The sequence below is a fragment of the Kogia breviceps genome, chromosome X, assembly GCF_026419965.1.
Source record: "Kogia breviceps isolate mKogBre1 chromosome X, mKogBre1 haplotype 1, whole genome shotgun sequence".
In the NCBI taxonomy this organism is placed as follows: domain Eukaryota; kingdom Metazoa; phylum Chordata; class Mammalia; order Artiodactyla; family Physeteridae; genus Kogia; species Kogia breviceps.
This window is the reverse complement of record NC_081330.1, coordinates 38605223-38627700: the sequence shown is the minus strand read 5'-3', so window position 1 is coordinate 38627700 and position 22478 is coordinate 38605223. Positions and strand designations below refer to the sequence as shown.

Sequence of the window (22478 nt, the reverse complement as noted above, 5' to 3'; positions counted from 1 at the left end):
TTTGTCACAGCTTACCCTTCCCCCTCCCCATATCCTCAAGTCCATGCTCTAGTAGGTCTGTGTTTTATTCCCGTCCTACCCCTAGGCTCTTCATGACATTTTTTTTCCTTAAATTCCATATATATGTGTTAGCATACGGTATATGCAGATTTTTGACTGTGTGGAAGGTCAGCACCCTTAACTCCCACGTTGTTCAAGGGTCAACTGTATATCTAATCTTACACATTTGTAAGAGTATTTCTATAAGGTGGATTCCTGGAAGTGGCAACTGGGTCAAGGGGTGTGCCCATTTAAAAATTGACAGGCATTCTTGCTTTTTTCCCCACACTCCCTCTAGTGTCACATTTTTAAAATATTAGTGGTATTAATTCTTTGTCAGTTATATTTGTGGCTAACATTTCCCCCAATCTTGTTGTTTCTTTAATTTTTCTGATGTATTTCAGAGTATATAACTTTCAAAATTGTATGTAGTCAAATCTCTTTTTTTTTTCTTACATATTATGTGGTTTTCATGTCAAAGTTAGCAAGGCCTTCCCCATATAAAATTATATAATTTATAAACATACTTTCTCATATTGGCTTATAGTACTGGTATTGCTTTGTTTTTGTTTTTTAAATTAATTTATTTACTTATTTTTGGCTGTGTTGGGTGTTTGTTGCTGCATGTGGGCTTTCTCTAGTTGCTTCGAGCAGGGGCTACTCTTCATTGCAGTGCATGGGCTTCTCACTGCGGTGGCTTCTCTTGTTGTGGAGCATGGGCTCTAGGCGCATGGGCTTCAGTAGTTGTGGCTCGCGGGCTTTAGGGCGCAGGCTCAGTAGTTGTGGCATACGGGATTAGTTGCTCTGCGGCATGTGGGATCTTCCCAGACCGGGGCTTGAACCTGTGTCCCCCGCATTGGCAGGCTGATTCCTAACCACTGTGCCACCAGGGAAGCCCTGGTTATTTTTTAACATTTAGATCTTGAATACACCTAAAGTATATATTTTTATAGTGTGATGTAGGACTCTAATGGTATTTTTTTCCAACTGAAATAGCCCATTATTTGAATACCATTTATTGAATACTCCATTGTTGCTGTACTCTACTCTGCCTTTTTCATATGCTAATATGGGTTTATTTCTGGAGTTTCTTTTTTTTCTGTAACACCACACTGTTTCTTTTTTTTTTACATTTATTTTATTTATTTATTTATTTTTGGCTGCATTGGCTCTTTGTTGTTGCGTGTGGGCTTTCTCTAGTTGCTGTGAGCGGGGGCTACTCTTCCTTGTGGTGGGTGGGCTTCTCATTGTGGTGGCTTCTTGTTGCGGAGCACAGGCTCTAGGCACGTGGGCTTCAGTAGTTGTGTCACGCAGGCTCAATAGTTGTGGCGCACGGGCTTAGTTGCTCCGAGGCATGTGGGATCTTCCCAGACCAGGGCTCAAACCCGTGTCCCCTGCCTTAGCAGGCAGATTCTTAACCACTGTGCCGCCAGGGAAGCCCCACACTGTTTTAATTATTGTGGCTTTATAGTCCATTTTGAAATCTGGTAAGGCTTTTAATATTCCTTTTTAATATCCATTTTAATGATGTCTTTTAAAATGTCCTTTAGTAAGCATTTATTGTTTTCATCATATAGATCTTACACATTTCTTGTTGGGTTTGTCTACTCCTATATATTTTATGGTTTTGTTACTAATATGAATGAGATTTTTTTCTTTACATTTTCTAATTTGTTTATTATAGTATATGTAAAAGCCATTGATTTGCACATGTTGCTTTTTGAAGTAGCTGTGTTACTGACTCTCATTAATTCTAATTTTTTTCAGTTGAATTTCTGAATAGACAAGCATATCATTTCTAGTCTTAAGAGTTTTGACCCTTCCTAATATATATATATACCTCATTTCAGTTTTTTTGTGTTATTGTAGTGGGTAGGACCTTCAGAGAAGTATTAAATAATAGCAGTGGAAGCAGCCTTCCTTGTCTCATTCTGGAATTTAATAGAAGTGTCTCTAGTATTTTATTGTTAAGTATGATATTGGCTGTTGATTTTTGAAGGATGCCTTTTAGCAAATTAAGGAGTTTCATTCAGTTTCTAGGTTAAGGGATTTGGGACATTTTTTTAAAAATCTATATTGAATGTTAACTTTGATCAAATAACTTTTCCATATCTTGAGGTTATATTTATTAATGTAGTAAAGTACATTAAAGAATTCCTAATATTAGACTTCCGTTGGATTCTTGAAATGAGTCCTATTTGTTCGTGTTGTATTATTCTTTTAATATTCTGCTTTGATAATTTTCCTAAATAGTTTAGCTTGGTTCTTTATGTTTGTGTTAAAGTGACATTGGCTTACAGCGTGTGTGTGCTAACTTTAGTTTTCATATTAGAATTGTGCTCACGTCATAGAATGGATTTTGGACCAAATCATATTTTTCTATGCTCTGGGATAGATTACGTTTTTTGGCACAGAGAGGGAATGTACATCTCCCAGTGCCTTTGAAGTGTTTAATGACAACCCCATGTGGTGACTTGACAGATTGCTTATATAGCAAGACAGGAATATATGGAAAAAACCATAGAATATTGTTGCTTATATTTATAGACATTCAGTGGCTGTCATTTGGCAGTTATCTCTGGATATGAAGAGATGAAGGTCAAATTACATATCATAGTAGAATTGAGCTATAGTCTATGTACAACTTTTTAAAAGGGCAAAATAGGTACATTTACCTTTGTTATTCCTTTAAAAAGTTAAAAAATATATTTTATTCTGGCAGAGAGAGATTTCTAAATGGATTCAAAGAGAATTTCTATGCTGAAGTGTTAAATTCTAAATTGCTTTTAATCCTTTTAAAGTTGCGTGTTGTATCACAAGATGTGAAATTGAGCCTTCATGAATTGGATGAACTTTATGTCATCTTTAAGGTACTGTTTTCCTTCTTTAAATGAAAAATAATATTCTTAGCAGAATTTTACCACAATCGTTCAACTATTTTATCTTTCATTACTTTAGTAGACATGTTTAAAAGAAAAAAATCTTATAAAGTTACTTTTTCTGATATAATGACTTTGCTTTTTTTTTTCCATTTCTTAAATAGAGAGAGTTGTTTTTTTCTTACTATTGGTGTTTGAGTTCTCCAGTATTGAAGCACCATGATCCCAGTCTGCCATATTTGGAACAGTATCAGATTGACTGCCAGCAGTTCAGAGTGTTGTATCACTTGTTGAGTCCCTGGGCTCATTCTGCAAACAGAGACTCACTAGCTTTATGGACATTCAGATTGATGGATGACAACTCCGACTGCCTTATAAACTTCAAAGAATTCTCCTCTGCAATTGGTAGGATGATGTCCAATAATCTTCTTTTTTAAAGCAAAAAAAAAATAAAGGTACCCCTAGAAATACTTAGTACTGCCTATCATTGCCAATTTAGTCAGATTTTATCAGCCTGATATCAGATTTTTTATCAGATTTACATTGTCTCCAACTTTAGCAATAACTGGACCATTTTCTTTGTTTGTTGCTAAGTCTAAATATATTCATCTCATTTTGCCCCAACCCTCCCAGAAAAGCAAGTTGTTAGATGTGGATGTTTTAATGGTTAACATGAAGGAAGAGAATGTCCTGATTTTCCCACCTTCAGGCACATGGATTCTTTAGGAGGACGTTCTCCCTCATTAAAAATCCAACCACATAGCCTAGAAAAGTGGTAGAGAAATATTCAATGAACATTTTGTGCCTGTAGATAGTCCACCGGTTATATCATTCCTTTGCTTTTCCAGACAACCTAGCATGCTTTCTTATCAGGGATTGCCCCTTGAAGAGGAGTTGTCTCCTCAGATGAAGCATAAGGCCTCATTCAAAAGAAAAAGTAAATTTTAGATTGGGATTGGGGGAAAGAGTTCAGCAGAAGAGCATTTTATTTATCCCTCTGATAAAGGGTATTTTGCTTATATACTTCAAGGAGAGAATCTGGCCTACTGGGTAATTGTTTAACAGTTAGTTTAAGTAACAGAAAGTTTCTGAATCCTAATTCCTGGCTAGTATCTGTGTCTTAATTAATCTGTGTTGCTGGAATTGATTGAATGTTCTTTGGCTGTGATTATTTGCAATTTAATTTTATTGAACAGACTTAATGTACAATGGAAGTTTTACTGAGAAGCTTAAGGTGCTTTTTAAGCTGCATATTCCTCCAGGTAAGAATTTAACAGTTGTTAGTGATGTATAGGAGTTGACTCCATTTTAACAAGTATAATTACAGATATCATTCCATTTTAACAAATAACATAATTTTCCATATAAGGTCATTGCTTCATTGTGGCCCATGGATCATATTAGCAATATTTTTGCTGCTATATAGTTACACTGAAATCTATGGAAGAGTTTCTGTGCAACAGATGGGTTCACAAGTTTCCTTCCTGTTAGTTTTCAGTCAATTTAATGATAAGTAGTTTGTGTGTGGGAACTATCTATCATTTGAATATTGTCATAATGTTGAATTTTTATTGTTGTTGTTATTAGAGAGTTGAATTTAACTTTAGACAAACTGCCAAACTTGTGAAATACTACAAATTATCCAGAAAAATGAGACCAGGCAACAGGGATATTAAACATTTGGAAAAGGAGGCAAAATAGGGCTTCCCTGGTGGCGCAGTGGTTAAGAATCCTCCTGCCAATGCAGGGGACACGGGTTCGAGCCCTGGTCTGGGAAGATCCCACATGCCGCAGAGCAACTAAGCCCATGTGCCACAACTACTGAGCCTGTGTTCTAGAGCCCGTGAGCCACAGCTACTGACCCTGTGCTCTAGAGCCCGTGCTCCGCAACAAGAGAAGCCACCTCAATGAGAAGCCTGCGCACCGCAATGAAGAGTAGCCCCCGCTTACCACAACTAGAGAAAGCCCATGCACAGCAACGAAGACCCAATGCAGCTAAAAATAAATAAATAAAATAAATATTTTTTTTAAAAAAAGGAAGCAAAATAAAAGCTACCATTTATTGAGCACTTGCTCTGTCGAGGTGTTTGCTTTACGTGCATTCTTTTATTTAGTTCTTATGATATCCTTGAAAGGTGGTATTATCCTTCCAATTTTGACAATACAGAAACTAAGGGAAAGATTAAATTTGCTGAAGAGCACATAGCTAATAAATTGGTTAGCTGAGATTCAAACTGAGGTCTGACTTCAAAGCACACGTTTCTTTCTATTCTACCATACTGCCTTAATGTTACCACATCATTCCACTTTACTTAAGTATTTCCCTCTGACCTTAAGAGGCAGCCTTTCCCAGGCCTGATCCATAATTGGGAAACCAGTCTTAGACTTTAAAGGAACACTGCAAAAGTACCTTTTAATTTAGATAGGGTGATTCACACACACACACACAAAAAGTACCTCATAATTTGTCTAAAACTATACCTGAGATCTCTTTTAGAGCCTTCCTGGGATAGCTGGGAACCATTCTTTACCAGACCAGAAATTTAAAAGCCATCTTTAACCCGTCACAAACTCAAATCACAATCACAGCATTTAAAACAAAAGACAAACCAAATAATAACTATGAAGGACTTTACATTGTCAAGTCAAATTAGAATGTCTAATATTGCCGTGGAATGAATACGCTTTCAATAGAAGGATCAAAAATAGAAAAAACACTGTGTATCTGTTAGAGCACTCAACTTTGTATTTTCCTTCTTATTAAAGGCGTTTTTAAATGACTGAGGTCACGTTTTCAGAGATTCCCAAGTGCCAGATTTTTTTAAAATTTTTTAAAACTTTTTATTTTATATTGGAGTATATCTGATTAACCCATATTTTTAAATTTCAACTTGTAATGGCTCTTGGAAAACTATTAAAAAGCAAGAAATTTGGAGAAATAATAGAACTCAAAGTGATCAAGTACTTCTTGTTATTTGCTATACGGTAGAGTAATACTACTTCCACATTTCTTCACATATGTCTTTCTTTGACAGGGACCCTTTGTTTGATTCTCTGCCCCCAGATTTAATTGATCTATTATAGGACTCATTTCTGTCCCTCATTGTTATAAATGTGATTTGGGTTATCTCTTTTCAGCTTATACTGAAGTGAAGTATAAGGACCCTTCAAAGGGAGATGAACTTTCCAAGGAAGAATTACTTTATTTCAGTCAGCTCCATGGTAAATATGTTTTAAATTTATCTGTTTTGGGACTTCCCTGGTGGTCCAGTGGGTGAGACTCCCTGCTTCCAATGCAGGGGACCCAGGTTCGATCCCTGGTCAGGGAACTAGATCCCGCGTGCATGCTGCAACTAAGAGTCTACATGCCACAACTAGGGGTCCGCATGCTGCAACTAAGAAGTCTGCATGCCACAACTAAGAGCCCACATGCTGCAACTAAGCCGGCGCAGCCTAAATAAATAAATAAATTTATCTGTTTTGATGATTAGTCACTCAGAGATCTTTCTGGCTTTAACATTCTTTACCCAGCTACCACTAGTAAAATTTGGGTTAATTATACCTTATACTTCTTTTGTGCTACCATAACACTTAGCACAGTCCTAAATGCATGGTAAATACTCTATAACTATTTGACTGATTAACTAAACTACATTTTGGGTTTTTATTTATGGAATTTCTTATTTACTGGAGAATTAGAAAGAAAATGCATTTTGTTTCTACTTCTGTAGCAGAAATTTCTAAAATGTATCAGACCATTTTTTATGCCTTGTTAAAATGCGATGAAGACAATAGAATCTTTGATGATTGAAGGTCATAGCTATTATTCAAACAGTGAATACTTATCATAAATCACTGTAGGTGTAGGAGACCGGGATAAGTCTGTCTCCAAGACATAATTTGGAAGTGTTATGAGCTTATTTTTGTGTCTTTTGCTTCTTTTTCATAAATATGAATGTCTTAAAGAGGGATAAGTTCTTATTAATATATGTTTATGTTACTGTATGTTAGTGTTTGAAGCGACCTTACAAATCATCTAGTCAAGTCCCTTAATTATATAGAGAGCACTGAGGCCCAGAAAGGAGAAGTGACTCATGTAAGAGTTTTCAATGAGGTTTTACCACAATCAGGACTAGTAGCTCATCTTTTGACTTCTGCTGTGTGTTTTTTTTCCCTAATAAAAGAAGTAATACAGTTTAATTCGAAGAAAATCACAAGGAAGAAAATACCACATACCACCCAGAAATAAATACTTAATATGTGGTATACTTCCTTCTAAGATTTTTATATGGATTTTTCCCCAGTGTTCTTTTTAAAGTTCTTGAATACTTTGCCGTCTAATGATAGGAGGTCAGGTTAGCTATAATTGGTTTGATGAATTGAAGAAAATAAAGTGTGCTTATAAGTCTTTATATAAAATATTATTTTACTTTCAAAGGGTATTTGTTAAATATTTTACAAAATTCAATTGTCCTCTTTTCCTCTAGTTTCCAAGCCTGCAAAGGAGAAAGAAGCAGAGTCAGCAAAAAACAGCCCTGAAAAAGGTATATGATCTAGGAGTATCATTTAGTTTAAATTGTTGTTTTTGTAAATAGGGTTAACTACACAAAGGGGAAACGTGGATTCCTTTTAAAGTCTATTGATTGATTTGTCCTAAGAGCTTTTTCAGTTCCTTTGTTTTAGTTTAACAATTTCTTCTTCTTCTCTTGATACTTAAGTCTCAGAAGTTATAGAAAATACAATTGTAAATGACCCATATTTATTTAATTTTATTATTTGAAAATTTTAATTTTAATTACGTAAGTAATAGATAATCCTTATAAAAGGAATTTAAATGGTACAGAAATCCTCATACCCTCACCCAACCCCACCCTGAAGTAAATGTGAAAACATTTTGGTCTGTATTCTTTCCAGACCTGTTTCGATGTATAAACAAGTATAGACATCTCTCTTCTTTTAAAAAAGAAACATTTCATAAATATTGTTCTACAGTTTGCTTTTTTGATTTTGTAGTATATCATGGACATCTTTTCATGTCAGTACATTTGGATCTATCTTATTCCTTTTAATGGGTGCAGAGTATTCCACTGTTTGATTGTACCATCATTTATTTCAGTAACTAGCTCAATATTGATGAACATTTAGGTTGTTTCCAATTAATTGCGAACTATTCTCCAACAAACATTTTTATACTTACATTTTATAATACTTTTGCACATATTTCTTTAGGATAGGATAAATTCATAGAGGTATGAGAATGCTGGATAACAAATAATATGCACATTTAATATTTTGATAGAGGTTGTCAAATTGTTCTCCAAAGGTCCATCATTCTTTTTATGTTTTTGAGTAACATTTAGTTAAAAAATAATTACTGAAGATCTGCTTAAATATGATAACTTTGCCAGGTTGTTCAGTAAATCCTAGTTTTCTAAGAGATCTAAATAATTATTAATAAAGTCCAATTAATATCATTGTGATTAAACTCTTGAAAGGAATGAACGAATAAGTACTGTTTTGAATGTTTGAAAAAGAGTCACCATAGTATGCTATGGTAACTGCATACTAAGAACATCCTATAGAAACTATTTTAAACTTAGTGGTATGCATGAGAACATCTACATGAAATTTACATCATGTACTGTTTAATCTAAAAGGCATCTTTCTTCCTCTAGTCCCCAACCTTTCCAGAGTAAAAGTTTTAGTTTAACGGAAGTGGAGAATGTATTTTGAGAGCCAGTGAGTGAAATAAAAAGTATAGTCAGATCAATTTCTGGAGTAAAAAATGTGGAATCTTATATCTCAATGAAATATCTTTCAATCATAATTGTTCTTTGGGGGATTTGGGAAAATATAGTGGGCTGTTCATTATGAAATGGTTTTATTCCCCTCATTGAGGAAAAGAAAAAGTTGATATTCAAGCATATCTAAGTCAATGGCAAGATGAGCTTTTGAAAAAAGAAGAAAACATTAAGGATTTACCAAGAATGAATCAGGTATAGTATTTTCAAAGAAAAATTCTGGTTTACTTGTGTGTTTTTGTATAAATGAATGTGGGTGTATCCAAATCTAAAATAGCTAACATGCTATTACAAAAAAAAATAATCTATGCATCATCTCTGTAAGTTTCAATTGAGTATAGAAGAGTGGGAGTAAATTTTAAATGATTTTTCTACTGTAAACATTTAAATGCATCTAGAGTTTCATTACAGTCCTCTGCTGTGACATTTGTACCTATAGAAAAGATGTGTATATTACATATATTTCAGTGTTTTTTATTTCCAGCTTCATTAGAAATGTTCACTTATTCAGTAAACATTTCTTAGTGCCTACTAAATGACATGCCCAATACTAGGTAGTGGGAATAATAATTAAAATAGGTCACACCCTAGTTCCTAATCATCTTGAACCTGCTCAGACAGTATTAATGACTACTGTTGACACAATTCTAAATCCATCTCTTTCTTACACACTATTCAGTCATTATATGTTCTTATATTTTTTAATTAAAATATATTGGTATAGGGACTTCCTTGGCAGTCCAGTGGTTAAGACTCTGCGTTCCCAGTGCAGGGGGCACGGGTTCGATCCCTGGTCGGGGAACTAAGATCCTGCATGCCGCACGGCGTGGCCAAAAGAGAAATTAAAAAAAATTTTTTTAATCTTTTGGTATAGATACTGAGGATTCCCAGAACTTTACCAAAATGAGAAATATGAAATAGCGTAGTTTTTCTCAGTGGACTAGGTAATTTGATAGTTAAATAAGTACTTTTAAAAATTAATCATGATATATTCTTTTTTTTTTTTTTTTGCGGTACGCGGGCCTCTCACCGCTGTGACCTCTCCCTCGGACGCGCAGGCTCAGCGGCCATGGCTCACAGGCCTAGCCGCTCCGCGGCATGTGGGATCTTCCCGGACCAGGGCATGGACCCGTGTTCCCTGCATCGGCAGGTTGACTCTCAACCACTGCGCCACCAGGGAAGCCCTCTAAATTTTTAATAAATAAACAATATTACAGACAAAGAGAAATAAAACTTAAAGTATGGTACAATACATTTTTATGAAGTTTATCTTTTTATTTGCTTTTTATTTACATATAAACTTTTCTGGTAGCATGATTGACTTATAGGACTTTTGTGTTGGAATAGTTTCTTTTTTAATTGACAAACATCTTCTAGGAATGTCTATGGATTATCTAAAGGCAATTAGCAGACAATCCAGTTTATTTCTTTACTTGGGCCCCACCTTAGCCTTTAAAGAGAAACATGTCCAAATGGGCTCCTTAGAGCTACCTTGTACTACTAGGTAGGTCCCAAAACATTCTTCCTTATATTTAAGTCATCCTACTTGAGCTGCCTACTCTAGCCCTTCGGGGAGATCAAGGGGAATTCATTCTTAATCTGTTCATTAAGATTGGTTAATGAATGAATGATTTACATGTAAGGAAATATGGGACTTTGCCTAATTAAAAGTACCACCTAACATTGACAGAATGCTGGCAGATACTGTCCAAGAATTATTGTATATATAATATATGTATATAATTTACTGTTATTAGGCAACAGATGAGAAGACTTAAGTGGAATTTTCTTTCATGGTTCATACCCATCTTTCTAGAATCAAGATTTATTTGTGGATTAATCATCAGTTCTTATAACTTCTGTGGTGAAAGTTATATGGTACAAATTCTAAATAGAAGACTATTCACTTCTAAGTTCTCCTGATATTTGCTAAGTCTGATATCAAATGTGATATTTCTAACTTGTGTCTTCTAGTCACAATTTATTCAGTTTTCAAAGACACTATATAACTTATTTCACGGGGACCCTGAAGAAGAGTCATTATATCAAGCCATTGCTGTTGTAACCAGCCTTTTGCTCAGGATGGAAGAAGTTGGAAGGAAACTCCATAACCCTGCGTCATCAACCAAAGGATTGTCTGGTGCAGTCTGTGCTTCTGGAGGACCCAGTGAGGGGCAAACAGAGAGCCACTTAGAGAAAGATCCCTCCTCTCTCAGGGAAGAACCTCAGTGGTCATTTGCATTTGAACAGATTCTCGCATCTTTGTTGAATGAACCAGCATTGGTGAAGTTTTTTGAGAAACCCATAGATCTAAAAGCCAAACTAGAAAATGCAAAAACTTCTCAGTTAAGTTCTAGAACCAGGAAGTAAATCTTTTAACAGGAATTGCTTATTATAGACATTTACCAAGATTCTCATAGGCGTCAGCTTGATTCCTAGGAGTAGGGATCAGGGATTTATCTTATTACCAGTGTATTTGAAGGTTAAAAAGAAGATATTTGGAAGCACAATGATTCATTCCTTTGTGGTGTTATCTAATTTTGATATTCTCTAATACAAATATACTTTTTATATTTCACAAGGTATGCAATACCAGGGGGAGTATGCTAAATGCTAAATGTTACCACCAGAGGGCACCACCATATCACTTTTAACAAGGAAATTACTAGTTTGCGCTGCTATTTACATATGAATTACCGATGATTTTTGAAAATGTGGTGTTATGTTTGAGTATTAGTGATGCTGACACGTCATGTTGATAAATCCTACTTTCCAAATTGCCCCAGTCCTATTAGAATGCTTTAGAAAAGCAGGCTCTTAGATCTGTAGCCTTAATTATCTAGAGGATTACCAAATGGGAACCTCATTTTCACGTTATCTAACTGAAGTAATATTAACTTTTTAAAGTTAATCTCATTCAGTCTTCTAATAATAAATGGTTTGGGGGTGTTTTTTTTTTTTTTTTTTTTTGAGGTACACGGGCCTCTCACTGTTGTGGCCTCTCCCGTTGCGGAGCACAGGCTCCGGACGCGCTGGCTCAGCGGCCATGGCTCACGGGCCCAGCCGCTCCGCGGCACGTGGGATCTTCCCGGACCAGGGCACGAACCCGTGTCCCCTGCATGGGCAGGCAGACTCTCAACCACTGTGCCACCAGGGAAGCCCAATAAATGGTTTTTTAATTAATTCTATCTTCTCCCTACCTGAGCAGTTCAGAAGCTGCTGACACACTTGTAGCTCTGTTACAGATAAAAATAAAGAACTCAAAACTCTGGGCCGATACAAGGAAAAACAATTTTGGATTTGGATTTGAGCTGGTTAAAGCCAGCCAATTCAGAAGGGTTAATAAACGGTACAATTAACTGTGTACAGGTCTCTCGTTAGACTGAGAAATTACTTGAAATTCCGAGCACTGCTCTTTGTGGCATTTGTCTCAGAGTAGCTTGAGACTGCTTTGGTTCTAGTTTTAGATTTTGGATTTTCACCATATTTTAAGTTACATTAGATAGACTGAATTAGTGTATTAGTCTGGCAAGTTCATAAACTATATAGTCATACCTCATTTTATTGTGCTTCACTTTATTGCACTTCGTAGATACTACATTCTTTTGGTTTTTGGTTTTTGGGTTTTTTTGGCTGCTGCAGCTTGCAAGATTTTAGTTGCCTGCAGGGATTGAACCCAGGCCCTCGGCAGTGAAAGCACGGAGTCCTAACCACTGTGCTGCCAGGGAATTCCCACAGATGCTACAGTTTTATTGAAAATGAAGGCTTGTGGCAACCCTGCGTTGAGCAAGTATATCAGTGCCATTTTTCCAACAACATTTGCTCACTTTGCGTCTCTGTGTCACATGTTGGTAATTCTCGCAATATTTGGAACTTTTTCATTATTATTATGTTTGTCATGGTGATCTGTGATCAGTGATCTTTTTTTTTTCCTTGTGGGATTTTTTTTATTCAAACAGAAAGTCACAAAAATTATAATCATCCTCATCAGTTCACTCAGTCCCATGTAATTAAATTTTTTTCATCTTGACCTTTTGTTAGCACTTTTATGAATTCATCAGTTTTCCATTAGAGTTCTGAAAATGGTTATCTATTCAGTTCAGCAGTATAGTCAGTTACCAGAAACCTGTACTTGTCAGAGTCTTTTCCATGAATTCCTTGAAGCTGAAACCCTTTTATAGGAACATTTTTGCAAAAGCATCAGAGTGCACCCATTTACTGTCTGTAAACGACAAAAGACTTAAATGATCAGTGATCTTTGATGTTACTAATACGACTCACTGAAGGCCTAGGTGATGGTTAGCATTTTTTAGCAATAAAGTGTTTAATTAAAGTATGTACATCGTTATTTTAGACATAATGCTATTGCACACTTAATAGACTGCACTGTAGTGTAAATGTTGCTTTTGTACGCCCTGGGAAAACAAAGAATTCATGTGACTTGGTTTATTGCAATATTTGCTGTCATCACAGTGATCTGGAACCAAACCTGCAACATCCAAGATATGCCTGTACTTGTGCGTGATGATTGTTAAGATAATGTATAGAATTTTGGCATCTATCTAAAAAGTTGTAATCTATTTGATTTAAATGTGTAATTTCTATATACTTTATGCTGCTTATATTTCAGTCATTGCAATGAAAGTTCATTTAGAGATAATGGGCTTTGTTAGCACTTTAAAGAAAAAAAAACACACCTATCCAATCTTCTGTGCTGTTTCTGATAAGAACAATGTATCAATCAGTTGATTTAGGAAATTGTGGGGAGAAGTCATCCATTGGAGCTTCTTTCTTCACAAAAGACTTTGGTTTTAAGCCTTTTGACTTTTCAGATTTGAAACAATGAAAGGGCAGATATCCTTTAGGATGACCCAAGAAGTCTCCCTTTCTGGAAAAGAATTGGTATAGTCAGCCTTTGGCAAGAATCCACTGTGAACAAAGCCTAACACAGAGGGCTTCATCACCACAGGATATGCTGTTTTCAGAGATATTCAAGAATTTTCGAGTTGACCCTTTGAAAATTTTGTAAATTGGGCTTGGCCAAACACTTACTAGTAGTGTCTTGAAAATTATTTTGTCAGCTTTGTCTTCTCAAGGAAATTACTCCTTAAAGAGATAGTTGGTAAATAAACATCTGTGCCTTTTCTCAGAAATTATTTGCCTGAAACATGTCCACATTTTAGAATTTAGTTAATAGTTTATATGTGAACTATCACACATCTGCTATTAAGCAGTGATTGTTAAATTACACTACAACAGCTCTATAAAGACACAAGGCTCTATGCTTATATTCAAAGGCACTGTTGCACATACTTTGTTGAACATTTTGTCAATTGTATTTACAAAAAAGATACTTTCTTAAGAACATACGTTATTAATATTTGGTGATTTTAAAATCAGAATATTGAAGATTACTTAGTATTGTATTTTAGCCTCGATTAATTAAAATTGAATACCTAAAGATTTCTGAATTGTATAAAGATTATAAATGCAAGTTAAAAAGATGAACATTTATTTTCTGAGTCTGCAGGAGACATAAGCTGAACACATAGTTTTGTAGTTGCTACCTTGTTAAGCAAATGGGTTGTTCTTAATGTTTAAAATCTTATGTAGTTGTGTCACACTGAACCAGTGCATTATACCTTATGCATTAAATTGTTATAAGGTGTTTTTACTGGTCTTTATAAAAATAAATGTTATAAATCTGTTAAATAAATATGAAGAATGGCTTACTTAAAGATCTTACTATTATTTATTATGATGTACTTTTATGGATACTTAACTCAGTTATCACTTGAGGACTTCCCTCCTATATTAGTTAAGGTTCAGTTGCAGAGAACAGAATTCATTCATTAGTTTAGGCAGGAAAAGATTTATTACCAAATATTAAGTGGCTTACAGAATTATCAAGAGGACTGACTCTAAATTGAGCTTTCAAGAACAATTTCCAAAGCTATACCACAGAACCAGGCCACCAAGGGAGTTGCTAATTCTTCTGCTGTTAGGAAACTGCTACTTTCTACTCCATGATGAAAAGCCAGCACTACAGCTGCTACTTCCAGAACCACGCTCCACCTGCTATGATTTATACCAGCAAAATGGATGCCAAGCATCCTGCCTCTCAGCACCCGCAAGCTAGTGACTAAATTGCAATAGAACAACCAAACATCTGAACAACCATGTTTACCAGCAGAAATGGCAGAAACATAGCCTCCACCTTCCTTCTGCCATTTAAGTCTCACGAGTGTGCATCTCATTGGCCTGTAATATCTCCAGAATCTTAGTTACAAGGGAATCTGGGAAATGTGCTCTTAGCTTTCTAGCCCCTGCAGTACAGGAAGGCACACTAAGAGGCTGGGATGGACATTGAGCACTATATTTGCTTTCTCTTGCTGTGTAACAAATTATCACAACACACATTATCTCACTATTTCAATGTGTCAGGCCTCTGGGCTCAGCTTAGCTGGGTCCTCTGCTTAGGATCTCATAAGGCTGCAAAAACAAGGTGTCAGCCAAGCTGGTTCTCATGTAGAGGCTTAACTGGGAAAGAATCCACTTCCAAGCTCACTCAGGCTATTGACAGAAATCATTTCCATATGGTTATAGGTCTGGAGGCCCCAGCTTCTTGTAGCTGGTCTCCTGGAGGCCACCCTCAACTCCTAGAGGCTTTACTCATCTCCCAGCAACTGTCCTCAACTTCTTCAGGCTCCCCAACCTTGCCGTGTGGGCTTCCCTCAAATGGCCACTTACTTCATCAGTCTAGCAAGGAGAGTTTCTAAAGCAAGTCTGCTAGCAAGGTAGTGTCTTATATAATAAGAACCTAGGGGCAAGACAGGAGTAATGACGCTGATGTAGAGTATGGACTTGAGGACACGGGGAAGGGGAAGGGTAAGCTGGGATGAAGTGAGAGAGTGGCATGGACATATACACACTACCAAATGTAAAATAGAGAGCTAGTGGGAAGCAGCCACATAGCACAGGGAGATCAGCCCGTGTTTTGTGACCACCTAAAGGGGTGGGATAGGGAGGGTGGGAGGGAGACGCAAGAGGGAGGGGATATGGGGATATATGTATATGTATAGCTGATTCACTTTGTTGTAAAGCAGAAACTAACACACCATTGTAAAGCAATTATACTCCAATAAAGATGTTTAAAAAATAATATAATCTCACAGTAGTGACATATCCCCTTTTCCATATTCTGTTGGTTAAAGGCAAGTCATAGGTCCCGTGCACTTTCAAGGGGGGAGGATTACACAAAGACATGAGCATCAGGAGGCAGGGGTTATAGTGGGTGCATTGTAGTCTGTCCACCACAAGCATCTATGTTATTCACCTCTTTGCCCATGCAGCACACCCTTCTTCCCATACATCTACATAAGAGCTAATAGCATCAGTAGTATGCTGCTGCCTGTCATAACATAAATCTCCCTCATACCAACAAAAAATGCACTAATCTTCTCTCCTAAGGGAAAATCCAAGTTTCTGTTGGTCACTTGGATCCTTCGATGGCTAATGTCCACTCCTCCTAATTCAATCTCGGGCCCATCTTGATATCCCGTAACGTGTGGACTACAAAAAGTTAACTACTATCAACTCACCTTGTATAAAATAGTAGAGGAGAAGTAGGGAAATAAATTGATTACTCTATATAATTATGTACCTAAAAGAAAGGCAGAAACTATGGGTAGCTACTGCAGTCCTCATTTCTGCAACTGGTCATCAGACCATAGTTGTGTTTTATTTATTTATTTATTTTAATTATACAATACATTAACTACTTTTTGGTGTACAATTCTATGAATTTTTAAGGCAGGCATGTATTCCTGTGACCATCACCACAATTAGAATACAGAGCACGATTAGAATTCCCTCACCCCATAAAAGTCCCTCATGCGGTCCATCCCTTCATAGTCACCACTCTCTCCCCACCCCTAACAACCACTCATCAGGTTTCTGCCCAACATATAAAAGACCAGATGTTTGCTTTCCCAGAATCCCTGCCCCTTGTAGCCATGTGACCAAGGACTGGTTAATCAGATGCTTCTGCCTGAATTTCTCAATCTGTAGCAAAGTAGGAGGGAAAGTGGAGAATACATTGTGGTGGCAGTGGTGGTATCTCCACATCAACACTCTGGTTCTGAAGTAGGACTTAAAGTGCTTGTGGATGCCCAGACTTTATCCCCTCTTTTTTGTGGGGGGAGGATCTTCTTAGTGCATCTGTGAGCCCCAACAGTTCAGTAAAGTCTTTTTCTGCTTTTGCCAGCCAGAATCTATTTCATTGGCTATCTAAAGTAAGATTAATACATGTGACACCGGGAACCCTGTAGCACTGAATCCCTCGAGGTCAGGTAAGCAAATTATCCTGGTAGCTACATTCCTGGGCTTCCAATCACCGGCAGAAGGACATTTTATCCTTAATCTCACATTATACTGCAGCTTCCATTTCTGTCATCAGAACTATACCTTTCCCGCCATCCCAAAAGCACCAAGCAGTAGGTTTCCTAGCCTCTAATTCTGTTTGTCTTCCTTTGAGGGTAATGTCTTTTCTTATGGCTGCTTTTAAGATCTTGGTGTTGCCAATGTTCTGCAGTTTCTTATGATTTATCTAGCTTTTTAAAAAGTCATGTTTGGCATTAATTATTAAATTTTGATTATCAACTATCATTCTCCAAGACCTGCATACCTTTTGCACAGGCCAGACAGGGAAGTTAAATGAGGATGTACTAGAAATCACCTCCCACCTCACATACACATACACATCCTTCAGATCTTTGGTAGGCACTCATCTGTGTGATTTCCCCAGGGATACAGTATTGACAGATACAGTGAATTCTACCTGGCCCTTCCTACCATAAATAGCCCTTATTACACCAGTCAGGGAGCAAAAGTGGTAGGTCTGCCAGTGGCTGAGTATTGCTATTTCAAATATTCATTCATAAACTAAGAACCATATGATGTACTTGAGGATCCATTGGACCCATTTGTAGATGGATTCAGGATAAAATTATATTTCTTAACTCCACGAGCCCTGACTCTGACAAATGGATGACCGCTGTGTTCTAAACTCTCCCCCTGCCCCCAACACTGGTCCTGGATGAATGTGAACTCATAGTCAGTGTCCAAAAGACTGAGAAATATGGGTGTTTCCAGTTGCCCAGTGCATGGCTACCCTGGTAAATGACAACAGGTCCCTTTGGCTAGAAAGAAAAAGGAAAGCTAGGAAGAAAATCTACAACACATGCTTATGGTATTGCTGAGTCCTTCCTCAAGGGTACCTGGCTTTTCCTTCCAGGGCCTCTGGGTGTGTGAACTGACTCATATCTGCGAATAGGTGAGACTCATATCAAGCAGAACCCTGTGGGCTCCTGGGCACACAAAAGCCTTCCTGTGTCCCCCATTTCTTGATTACAGGAAATAGGCTTCATTCGGCCTCCATGACCTTCCCTGGGTTCCAGGGAGCAGGTTCAAACAGTTGCTAATCAGGGAAGGGAGGGGATGCGGAGACAAGGAAGGAACAGTCAAGAGAAACAATAATGCAGCCTTGGGGCAGGATCCTGGTTCCTCCTCGAGGGACATATATTACAATGTCTTTGACCTGTTTTGCAGATACTGAAACTGCCTCTAGGTGGGAGAAGTTAACTGTATGCTGCCCACACGCACGTAGACCCCAGACCAGCTGGAACCAGAAGGTCGATGATGCTGATGATCACTTACTTCACCACCAACCAGTCAGAAGCATGTCCACGAGCTGATCACGCCCTCTTTGAACCATTACTATAAAACTTCTCAGTACCCCCTCCAGGTTGGGGACACACAGTTTGAGGGCATTAGCCCGCTGCAGCCCCCTTTGCCTGGAAAAGCAATAAAGCTATTCTTTTCTGCTTCACCCAAAAACTCTGTCCGAAATTTAATTCACTGTCAGGGTACAGAGGCAGGATTCGGGTTCAAGAGGCCATGAATCTCCATCATAAGAACTCAAATTAGATCTTTATTCACCAGAGAGAACTGTTTCGGCTATGCACATCAAGTAGGAATTCGTAGGTTGCTCATCTATTTCCATCTAAAGGATCTGAAGAACAATTAGGCATTACCAAATTTCTCTGCAGGTCAAAAACATTCAGATTACTTCTCTGACCATGCTTCTGTCATGTTTACCATGCTCACCCCATCTCTGGTCATTAAGTGCTGCCGCTTGTTCTTTGCTATTCTAAGATCCCATTATTCTCATTGAAATTGGCAAATTACTCTCAGTGGCAACATCTCTCATCTCTATCTCTGGCCTACTCAAGACTACCACGTTAGCATGTTCCAAGAGTGATAAGGCTCCTTTCATCAGTGTATTTTTCAGTGTCTCGGGGAAGAGAACATCCCCTCGGTCCTGTTGGGGGACATGGTTAGGATGTAGGTGAGTGGATCATATATCACAAATGTATTCCAATGTTTCTATTTCCTTAAGCCTTTGGAGAACTTCCTCTACATTATACCAAGGATATCTGGCATATCAACTTCATTTACTCTGGGCTAATTTTCAGCCTTGGCTTCAATCAACCAAGCAAATAGAACCACTGCCAATTGGGTAAGCTAATAATTGAATCCAGAACCTCTGGTAAGTATTCAGGTGTTGATATATTTGGCCCAATCTAAAATTACATTCCTTCCTCCAAGATATAGTATCCTTAAAATACATTCCCACTCATATTCTCCAAATTTCTGCCATTATAAGTTAGCAAAATTTTGCAATTTCCTCCTTCCAGTTCAGACTTATATTTGTATCCTTGGATCATACTGTGTTCTAACTCTAGTTATAGGTCTGGAAGCCATGAGAGGTGGTAGGCATGCTACGTGAGGAAAATTGGTATTCCCTCGCAAGTAACCTGAGGATGTTCAGGCAAGGCAGGACCAGCCTCATCAAACTAGGGATGCTTCTAGGGCAAAGAAGGCTCATTGGTGAAGTACTTAGAGTCATCTGAATTCACCCAAACATCCTCATTTCTATTCTAGGAGGTCTCATCTAGCCAAATAATTGCCCTTACTTTCCCCAAAGTGACACTTGGAAAGGCTGTGAGTTCAATGTATATTGCAATTAAAAAACCCATAGGATGGGGCTTCCCTGGTGGCACAGTGGTTGAGAGTCTGCCTGCCGATGCAGGGGACACGGGTTCGTGCCCCGGTCCAGGAAGATCCCACGTGCCGCGGAGCAGCTGGGCCCGTGAGCCATGGCCACTGAGCCTGCGCGTCCAGAGCCTGTGCTCCGCAACGGGAGAGGCCACAACAGTGAGGGGCCCACGTACCGAAAAAAAAAAAAAAAAAAGGAGCTGGAATAAAATCTGTCAATCATTTGACATTATAACAGAAAAAAAAGAGGCTGGGACTTAGGGCTTCCCTGGTGGTGCAGTGGTTGAGAGTCCACCTGCCGATGCAGGGGACACGGGTTTGCGCCCGGTCCGGGAGGATCCCACATACCACGGAGCAGCTGGGGCCGTGAGCCAGGGCCGCTGAGCCTTCACGTCCGGAGCCTGTGCTCCTCAACGGGAGAGGCCACAGCAGTGAGAGGCTTCCATACTGCAAAAAAAAAAAAAAAAAAAAAAAAAAAAGAAAGACAAACAACAACAAAAACATAGGATGACTCTCATTTTCAGCTATGTGAAGCCGAATCCGGCCTCTGTACCCCGACACTGAATTAATTCTTGGAGACAGAGCTGTGAGTAAAGTAGAAAAGAATAGCTTTATTGCTTTGCCAGGCAAAGGGGGCCACAAGGAGCTAATGCCCTCAAAACTGTCTGTCCTGACCTGGAGGGGGTAATGAGAAGTTTTATAATAATGGTTCAAAGATGGCATGAGCAGCTCGTGGACATTCCTCTGGTTGGTGGTCAGGTAAGTGGGAGTGAGCCTCATCAACCTTCTGGTTCCAACCGGTCTGGGGTCTTTGTCAACAAGAGATAAGAGAATACAAACTTACTGTCCTCTGTTTCTTGAGCTGGGAATTTAAATTCTAAGATTGCCATTTTCTTTTTTTAAAACTCTACAGCACAGTTAGAAGTTATCCCACTCCATAGTTCTTGAGTTCATCATTAGTGCCCAAATAATCTGTAGTAGCAGCTACTTGGACCATCAAGCCTTGCGTTCAATAGGCACTTCATTGTAGATGCCCATCTGTGATGATTTGATTGGTTTGCCATTATGTGTCATGAACTACCAGCATCTCATCTTCTAATACTAACAGAATTATCAGTGCTTTCAAATCCAATCAGGCTATCTAATCAATTCCAGTTCCACATTTTTTCTTTTTTAAAAAAATAAATAAATATTTATTTATTTTTTGGCTGTGTTGGGTCTTTGTTGCTGCACACAGGCTTTCTTTAGTTGCGGCAAGCGGGGGCTACCCTTTGTTGTGGCGTGCAGGCTTCTCATTGCAGTGGCTTCTCTTGTTGCCGAGCACGGGCTCTAGGCTCACGGGCTTTAGTAGTTGTGGCTCGCAGGCTCTAGAGCGCAGGCTCAGTAATTGTGGCACACAGGCCTAGTTGCTCTGCGGCATGTGGGATCTTCCCAGACCAGGGCTCGAACCCTTGTCCCCTGCATTGGCAGGCAGATTCTTAACCACTGCACCACCAGGGAAGTCCCCCCATTTTCTTGAAACACTATCACCTCTGAGCACTCCTGGTACTACATCCTTCATTGGTCAGGGTTCAGTTTCAGAGAGCAGAAGCCACTCTAGCTAGTTTAAAGAGGAAGCAATTTATTACAGGGTATCAATGGCTATAGAATTATATTTAGGAGGGCTGAAGAAACAGATGCTATGTTGAGCCTTCAAGAATGATTCTTGGGACTTCCCTGGTGGCACAGTGGTTAAGAATCCGCCTGTCAATGCAGGGGACACGGGTTCGAGCCCTGATCCGGGAAGATCCCACATGCTGCGGAGCAACTAGGCCTGTGTGCCACAACTACTGAGCCTGCGTGCCACAACTACTGAGTCCGTGTGCCACAACTACTGAAGCCCGCGTGCCTAGAGCCTGTGCTCTGTAACAAGAGAAGCCACCACAATGAGAAGCCCACACACCACGACAAAGAGTAGCCCTCGCTCGCCGCAACTAGAGAAAGCCCAAGTGCAGCAACAAAGACCCAATGCAGCCAAAAATAAATAAATAAATAAATAAATAAATAAATAAAATGATTCTCAAGGTCACATCACAAAACCAAGCCATCAAAGAGTGCTGCTATCTCTCCATACAGTCAAGAAATTTCTGGCTCCAGAGCCATGTCACTATTGCCACAATCTGGAAGCCATGATTACTGCCACCAGCTCCAGAAACATGCCACATATAGTACAACCTGCACCAGCAAAATGGGTGCCACACGCACTGCCTCTTGACTCCCATGTAGTTAATGGCTGGACCCTGAGACTTCTGCTAACCCTCCTGCAGAATAACTAAACATCTCAACCGCTCTGCTTCGCAGCAGAGATGAAGCAAAAGCCGTGTTACACCTTCCAAATCTCATGCCTGTGCATCTAATTAGCTGCACCTAAATCATATTCAGAATCTCAGCTGCAAAGAAATCTGGAAAGTGTGTGTGTGTGAGTGTGTGTGTGTCTTTATATACTTTCTATCAATTGCATGGCACACTATGATGAGGGTAGAATGGAGTTGAATACCAAGCTACCATATCTACCTCATCAAAAGATTTGGTATATTTGCCTTGAACCCCAATTCCAGGATCACAGGAAATCTAGAGTTCTTTCTGTGATTTTGTCTCTATT

General features: G+C 38.5%; 1 protein-coding gene across 4 annotated transcripts in view; it reads left to right on the top strand.

Moving 5' to 3' along the window:
* The window catches only part of TBC1D8B (TBC1 domain family member 8B), an 87045-nt gene extending 72591 nt beyond the window's left edge, over positions 1–14454 (top strand). For 3 of the 4 annotated variants that reach the window (XM_059051360.2, XM_067023247.1, XM_067023248.1), the window contains 7 exons: positions 2841–2909; positions 3083–3323; positions 4115–4180; positions 6057–6140; positions 7406–7462; positions 8817–8914; positions 10694–14454. In XM_059051360.2, coding sequence (XP_058907343.1) covers positions 2841–2909; positions 3083–3323; positions 4115–4180; positions 6057–6140; positions 7406–7462; positions 8817–8914; positions 10694–11089 — 1011 coding nt within the window. In that variant the 3' untranslated portion in view covers positions 11090–14454. Of the gene's footprint in view, positions 1–2840; positions 2910–3082; positions 3324–4114; positions 4181–6056; positions 6141–7405; positions 7463–8816; positions 8915–9777; positions 9968–10693 lie in introns of those variants that run through there. The other variant, XM_067023246.1, reaches the window with a different exon arrangement.
* Positions 14455–22478: the final 8024 nt, after the last annotated feature.